At 40.1% G+C, this 8,001-nt stretch overlaps 1 protein-coding gene across 1 annotated transcript in view; it reads right to left on the bottom strand.

The window, feature by feature from the left end:
* Positions 1-1,662: 1,662 nt before the first annotated feature.
* Positions 1,663-8,001, bottom strand: part of CACNA2D3 (calcium channel, voltage-dependent, alpha 2/delta subunit 3) — an 855,054-nt gene continuing 848,715 nt past the window's right edge. The window contains exons 36-38 of the mRNA XM_015410013.1: positions 5,313-5,425; positions 4,597-4,679; positions 1,663-1,755 (exon numbers count right to left, since the gene is read on the bottom strand). Coding sequence (XP_015265499.1) covers positions 1,663-1,755; positions 4,597-4,679; positions 5,313-5,425 — 289 coding nt within the window. The remainder of the gene's footprint in view (positions 1,756-4,596; positions 4,680-5,312; positions 5,426-8,001) is intronic.

Below are 8,001 nucleotides of genomic sequence, written 5' to 3'. Positions count from 1 at the left end.
CCTGGGATAAAATGGCTGTTTTGGAGTGTTGTGTTTATGGCATTATACCCTACTGAGGCTGCTTGCTTCCCCAAGCCTCACTGTCCCGAGGCTCCATCCCAAGAAGGAAGAAAGAGTGTGAGACAGGTAGGGGTAGAGGGGAGGAAGCAAAGGTGTGAGGAATGGGATGACCATCCCACATGTTTCTTGGGGGTCTCCACTTGTTATGGTCTATTAGGGAAAATCCCCACAAGTAACTGTTAGGTAATATGAAGTACAACAGCCTACATTCAAGCTGGATGAACTTGAAAGTTTGCTGATTACTTTGTGATGAAAAAGTGTCTTTGTTTTCATCTATGTTGGAAAGGCTGATAGGAGGTGTTCCTTCTGTAAATCAATAACAGTGGATTCATGGGTAAGTGTAAGGTGATGTACGCTGGAATGAAAAAAAACACACACCCTAACTTTAGCTATATGCTGATGGTGTCTGAACTGGCTAAGATCTAGACAGAAAAAGATATTGGGGTTGTAGTGAAAGCATGATGAAAATGTTAATCGAGTTTATGGCAGCACTGGAAAAGGCAAACACCATGCTGGCAATTAATAGGAAAGAGACTGAAAATAAAACAGCCAATGTTGTAAAGCCCTTATAAGTAATATTGTGTGCAGTTCTGGTTGCCATTTCTTAAAAAGGAGATTGCAGGACTGGAAAAAGGGGCAACCAAGATGATTAAAGGGTTAGAGCACCTTCCCTATGAGAAAAGGCTGGAGTGTCTGGGACTTCTCAGTCTAGAAAAAAGACAGCTGGGGGTGTAATAAGAGGTTTATAAAATTATGCACAGGGTAGAGAAAGTGGATAGAGGTTCTCCCTAACTTGTAATACTAGAACTCAGAGGCACCCAAAAAAGTTGGTAAATAGGTTCAAGACAGACAAAATGAAATACTTCTTTTACTCAACAAATAGTTATAGTAGAATTCAGTGCCAGTAGACATAGTAATGACCATGAGTACAGATGATTTTAAAAGGTGGTTTGATTCATGGAGGAGAGATCCATCAATGACCACTAGTCATGCTGACTAAAGGGAACCTCCACATATACACAGGCAGTAAATCTCTGGATACCAGTGCTAGGAGGTAGCATCAGACTTTAGGACTCTTTTATTGTTGTTGTTGTTGTTGTTGTTGTCTTCCAGGGCCACTAATTAGCCACTGTGTGAAACAGCATACTAAGTAGGTGGATCTCTGGTTTGATCCAGCAGGCTATACTTATGTTCTTTAATTGGGATTAAACAAAAGTTTATTTCACTGACTTCACTTTATGGCTAGATTGAAATAAAACATCCATAAGAAAGCTATGATTTTAATATACTTTATTGAAAAAGTACACCATTTTAAATTTTTTTCCAATGAGACAAAGCAGAAAGTAATGACGGTCTGTTTCTATCTACTTGAAGTCCTGTTCTTGATGAACTGTGACTACTGCATGGCAAATCCATTTTTGCATGACACGCAAAAGAAAAGATGATTTTTACATCATTTGGAGAGTTTATATCATCCCACTGTTTAAAATCATGAAATGCTGATGTTTTAACTATATTTCATGTCTCCTAAGTTGCACCATTTCTCAGTTCACAGTTTATCCATGTATTTTAGCATGCCAAGTGATCACTCATCAGTCAATGTCACCTTGAGAAAATTGCCAAAACCAGAGGAAGCACAACAAGAGCAGGTTTAGCACTCAGGCCTAAAACGCCTCCACATTCTCTGGCATTCTCCTAATTTTTTTTTAGGGGGGGGGAAGAAGAAAAAAAATATTTGTCATGTTTCAGTCATCCATGATAATCTCAACACATACATAGAGTAACTATCTGACACAATGCAATATACCATACAAATGGAGCTCTAAAAAATGAAAATCACAACCAAAGTTTCATGGATCCAATGCAGGGTTGCCGACTCTGGCTGGGAAATTCCTGAAGATTCTGAGGTGGAGCCAGGGGTGGCAGGATTGGGGATGAGAGTGACCTCAGCAAGATATAGTGTCATAGAGTCCACCTACCAAAGCAACCATTTTCTCCAGAGGAACCAGGGTTGCCAGGTCCCTCCTGGCAACTGCCAGGGGTTGGGGGGGGACTTCCCAGGAGAGGGAGGGGCCCAGGTAATGTCTCTGGCAATGTGGCTATGTTACTTCCGGCATACACCAGAAGTGCCATCACCACACTGTGTGGTGAACGATGACACTCTGGTATTTGGGCAAAAACCTCTATGGTAAAAATGGCATCTACCATAAAGTTTTTGCCCAAATACCAGAGTGTTGCTTGGATGTTGCTGGTGCAATAATGTCACTTCCTGTGCACACTGGAAGTGATGTCATCACATTGCCAGTGACGTTGCCTCAGCCTTCTGGGGTGGGGCCTGGTGGTATGGAACTCCTGCCTCCACTGGGGGGCTGGTAACCCTAAGAGGGACTGATTTCAGTAGTCTGGAGATCAGTTGTAATTCAAGAAGATCTCCATCTCCAACCTGAAAGTTGGCAAGCCTAAGTTTAACATAGTGCTGGTTTGCACAATTGGGAACCTAGAAGCAAAACACAGTCCACTATTCATGCTGGAAGGGCGTGACAACTCTCTGTTCTAAGGCCCCTCCCCATGATTTATTATCATTTAAAAACAAAAATCAAAACACAAGACAAGACAAAAGTTCACCACTAAAAGAAATAACAGCAATAAAAATAATAATAAAGGGGGAAAACCATATGCTCGTGAAGTCTACAAACATGCCTGACAACCTGCACTCTGTTTAGCAAGTAATGAGTTGTACAAGCAAGAAACAGCAAATAGAATATAATGCTTGACTTTAAGCTGTGAACAAGTCCCTTTTAGGTCATGGATTCCCCCCTCCGCCCCCAGATTACTTACTGTCCTTCAGTATCAGCTGTAAAATGGAATACTAATCTACTTATGCAGGGATATTGTAAGGATAGGAGGGAGAAACATTAGAAAACACTTCGTATATTGAAATAGTTATATTATTACTAATAATGACCAAAAAATCAAAGAATGTATAAAAAAACCTGTTTGACCCACACCCTTCCCCAATTCAACAGTGCAATTTGCAACAAAGCTAATGTTATCAACTGATATTTAACAATCTTTTTACTCTCTGGAGAAAATTTAAAAATGGGCAATTATTCTTAAAAAAAGACCCTTATAACACTGCAAGTCAAATGAGGTAATTCTATTTCAGTGGTTTAAAGAAAGGATCCAGAGAACAGAACCCACTCTATAAATAATATTGAAATAATTCACACTCTGTTTAGAAACACCAAAGTATATTATATTTTGGAGACATAACAATAATACCCCTAAAGCAGTGATGGGCTGTTGTGTCTGCTGACCGCCACCGGAGGTCAGCGCACACTCCTGAGCTTCAGTCCGGTACAACAATGGGGACTAGGATTCTAGTCCCTCCACTGGGGGAACCAATGGGACCTTGGCGGGAGATTCAAACCCACCAATGGGACCCAGGGGATGCCCCTGGATTGTGTATATAGTTGGCCTGCCGGCCGTTAGTCTTTAGTCTTGTTGTGTACCAGTAAAGCTATGCTGATCACTACATCAGTCTCCATGCTTTCTTTATGCGTCTAACCCACTACACTTCATGGGCAAACTCCCTTGCAATTGGCTCACTTTTCCTTTTCGGAAGTTGTATTTTTGTAAGTGCTGTCTAAGATCAGGAAGACCAAGCCTGGGTAAACCACTACTGGCCTTTTTAAAAACCCACCCCCTTTCAAAAAATGGTAAAGAGCTAGGGCTGCCAGCAAGGAGGGCAAGTTGGAAAGTTTCTTTAAACCCACCCTGAATCCTCCTGCAGCACTTGCAGCCATGAAGCTTAGGGCAGAGCTGCATGTTTGAGTCTTTAATGAGTTGGGTCTGGAGAACCAAACCCAGAGAACTCAGGTTCCCTGCAGCCACACAGCAGCCAGCACCTGGGAGTGGCTTTTAGAGAAAAAAATAAAGATTACCCCAACCAGGCTCCAAACGCTGACATCAGGGAATCCGTTTGCCTTTCTGGAAGCAGTGTTGGGGAGAGTTATTTTTCCAATTTTGCCACTTATCATGGAGTACTTGGTGCACATGGTACAGCAAAAATAAAGAATCAACCCCCCCCCCCAATGCTGGGGAACCTAGACCCAACTTGTTAAAAACCCTAATGTGTAGTTTGGCCCTTATTAGCTGGAGCCCTAAATGCCTGCCTTTGCTGCCTCTAAATTGGGAAGACTCTGGCAATGCTGTATACAAGTTCCCTGGTGACAACAGATGCTGTGCAAGAGGGTTTAAACTTTGCTTAGAAATGAAGCCTCTACAGCTGATGAAGGCCTCTGCCAGGTGGCAGCATTTGCTGGCTGTAGGACAAGCCCCTGTAAGCTAGGACCCAACTTTGGTAGGTCTCAGGTCATAATATCTTGCTGTTTTTTCACCGTCACCCTTAGTTATGAATGTAGGCACTATCATCGCTATTCCAGGGCTGGCTGACTGCAATCACATCATCATCTGTGTACACTCAAAAATATAATGGTTTTTAGTAAACTTTGACTTTGTAGAACAAAATCTTACCTCAGGATGGAATCCATGGCAAGACTCTGGACGTCTTCTAATTTTGTGAGATTTTAAGCGCTCACATTTTAAGGATTCATTATGTTCACAGAAGTTAAGGATGGATCTTAGAATTAAGGATCTGTCAGTTCTAAGTGACTAAAATTCCAGTGCAACCCAGTCATTTGAACATCCCATCCAAGCACCAACAGATAAGTTAGCTCCAGATATAAGCAAGTCAAGTGATCAGAAGGACTTTACATACTTCAACCCTTATAGGATATTGCTATTAAAACACAGTGCTTAATCTCCCACACATTAAAATGCCATTATTTTCCCTGATGACTGGGAAAAGTAAAATTAATCCCATCAGATAAATTTGATATATGAAACAAAGGAAATTTATATACTCTCCTCTTCCTGTAATTTGGTATCCACGATGAACATGCAGTATTTGGCTTTCTTGATCAGGCAGAAAATTAACAAACCCATGACACTAAGTATGACTCAGTTTACTAAAACATGTTTCAATTCTTGCTAAGGAATTATTATTACTATTACTATTATTATTATTGTCATTACTGTTATTACTATAATTACATTTATTAGCCACCTTTCTCCCTTGCAGAACACAATGTAAATAAAACAATGATAAAAAACACAATTTAAAACAATTTAAAAACTCCAATTAGGAAATGTTAATATCCCAACCATTGCTTTTTTGGAGTAAAGGATATACCTTATTTCTATTGGCTCCATGGTAATTGGTGAAAAAGATTCACAGCTACATTCATTACTTACTACCACCATGAAGAGATTGCTGTTTTGAATTTGCTGGATAACAAAGGACCTGTAAATAGAAGAGTCCAATATGTAACTGAAATATCAACCCAGTCCAGAGAAGGCTGATATAAAAGCCAAGTCATATGGGATTATTCCTTAGATATCATTAGATTACTAGATGTTGTTGTCTGTCTGTCCCCCCCCCCCAGTAATAATCATTTGCACACCTGGCATAACAGATTCCTCTACATCGGAACATAGGTTGCATTTACGAGATTCTCTGCCTATTGAATGACACTAATTTGTCACATAATAAAGTAAGTTCTGGCCTGCGAAAGCTCATATCACAATTAATCAGGCAATGAGCATAAACCTGCCATTGTCAAGCACATTTTAATTTCATTTATCCCCATGGGAACGATTTCAAGCATGTGTTTAACTCTCCCATTGAAATCAATAGGACTTTAAAGTGCTTAACTTTGGCTGCATCATTCTCTGAGTTTCTAAGCATTCTGACACAGTTTCCCTTAAAACGGTAAAGCCACATTCATGCATGATGCTAACAACTTCATCTAGAAAGTGTCATTTGTGGTTATTGTTAATGCAATAAAAGAGGAAATTGAACATTTTAAAACTATGTGTACACTTTAAATCCATGGAGGTTTTTCATTCAATTCACAGAACACTGTATGTATAAAAAACCCGAAGTGCTGTGGAAATGGTTCATTGTAGTAGAGAAATGGCATACAAAAGCGAAGGGTATTCTTTGCTCCATTAGAGAGGAGGCTCCCTTGGGGACTATCCCAATGAGGCACATCCCAGTGTTCTCCTATTGACTTTCTGGTGTGATGTGGTCTACTCCTGTGCTAATCTTTACATCAGCTCGATATAACGTGCTGTGACATGTAATGCCACTGAATCCAGAATAGATGTTTTCAGTTTAGTGGTCTGGCAGGGACAGATGAAGTTAAATGAGGACTTGCACATGTGTAGATGTGGACAAAAGCATATTTCCACTCAGACGTCTCTACTTAAAATACATATTGTCTTACTAAGAAAACTCTCTGCTTTTTCCAAAAATCACAGAAAATTGGAGGGGGGGCACAAAGGAGGGAGGGAGAGAGAGAGGCAAGGAGCCTCTGAACCAGCTCTGGGAAAGGAACGACTGGGAAGTCGGCAATTAAAATATCACCAGCAGAAAGATTAAATGCTCCTCAGTATTCTTTAAACTTACTGAGCCTCCATTAAAATTACACTTTCTAAGATCTGTAGTATGTTATATTTATGACAATAAACAAAACGTGCATTTGCAGTGTAACATACAGGGGTTGAACTTCCTAAAGGAACCTACAAAACAGCTGGACCATGTAGCAAAGCTGACATCACTGTAATGGAGCATCTGCAGCTTTGTGGATTTGTATGTGGGAGAGATGGGGCCAATAAAAGGAAAGGAGGAAAATTCTTTAACAGAAAATAACTGCTAAATTTTATATACGATGATATCTCGGAAAGGCATAAATATATTCAGTCCCAAGGGGAATAAAATGCAATTCCAGTCTATCCATTTCAGGAACTGAAATAACCCAGTCCTACGCATTGTAGAATACTTCATAATTATTGTACGTGTAAAATTAGGTCACAAGAAACCTGAAAGAAGATATTCTCTAGTGTTGACACAGTTACTGTTTTCCTAAATTGCTCATGCTTTTTGAAGACAGTAATTGCGGTGGGGGAGGAGGAGAGAGAAGGAAAGGGCAGTCATTTGAGGTCTTTTATTGTGTAGACTGCCCCACATTTGGAAACCTCCCAGGGACGCTCAAAGGAGGGGAAAACAAAGGAAATGGAAAGGGAAAGAAATTGATAGGTTGACATGTGGTCTCTCATGTAGCCATTCCACGGGGATATTGTAGTGACCTTTTGCAATTACATATTCAAACTATACCTAGATTTCACCTAGAGTATTGGAACCAAGAAGTCTATAGCCACAAAGCAACTCTTAGAAGCAACATTCTACTTTGTTCAAATGTACAATGGATTTGTAGGGAAGCTGTCCCTCTGTGGGGTAATGCCATGCAGTAAAGCCTACTCTTAGGCAAATGTGCCTACAAATCATTCTTTTCCATGTCTAAACCTGAGCTCATACCTATATAAATCTGAACCGGCAGCTAAGTTTAAAAAGTACTATGGAGATAAAATAATAGCTGGAATACAGGACACCTTAAAAGCTTCCTGCTGCGTTTCATACTTAATTGCCCAGTTTGATACCTTGTATTTCAGGTATCAATGACTCATTGCCTATCCATAATGAGAGAACATTTAATATCCAAATCCAAGAGAAACCCCTTTCAGCAGTGGCTTCATCAAGAACAGATTCAGTGACTGTTCACATCAGGTATCTATCCTTTTGTCAGTACTTCAGCTCATGAAGTAAGAAATTATATCATGGAGAGTCAACTTAATATAAGAAAGAAAGGTAAAAAAAGACCTAACAATCATAACATGAAATACCTTGTTCTGGGATCCCACCCCTACACTTTTCCAGTGGACTGTCAGTGCAATCGTATAGTGTTGCACCTGGATTTTAACAGGGTAGACTGAAGCAACTCTACATAGGATTGTGCTTCTCTGAAATACACTTTTAGA

Source organism: Gekko japonicus, unplaced genomic scaffold (assembly GCF_001447785.1).
Source record: "Gekko japonicus isolate JY-2015 unplaced genomic scaffold, Gekko_japonicus_V1.1 scaffold160, whole genome shotgun sequence".
In the NCBI taxonomy this organism is placed as follows: Eukaryota; Metazoa; Chordata; class Lepidosauria; order Squamata; family Gekkonidae; genus Gekko; species Gekko japonicus.
This window is presented reverse-complemented; position numbering and strand designations above follow the sequence as displayed.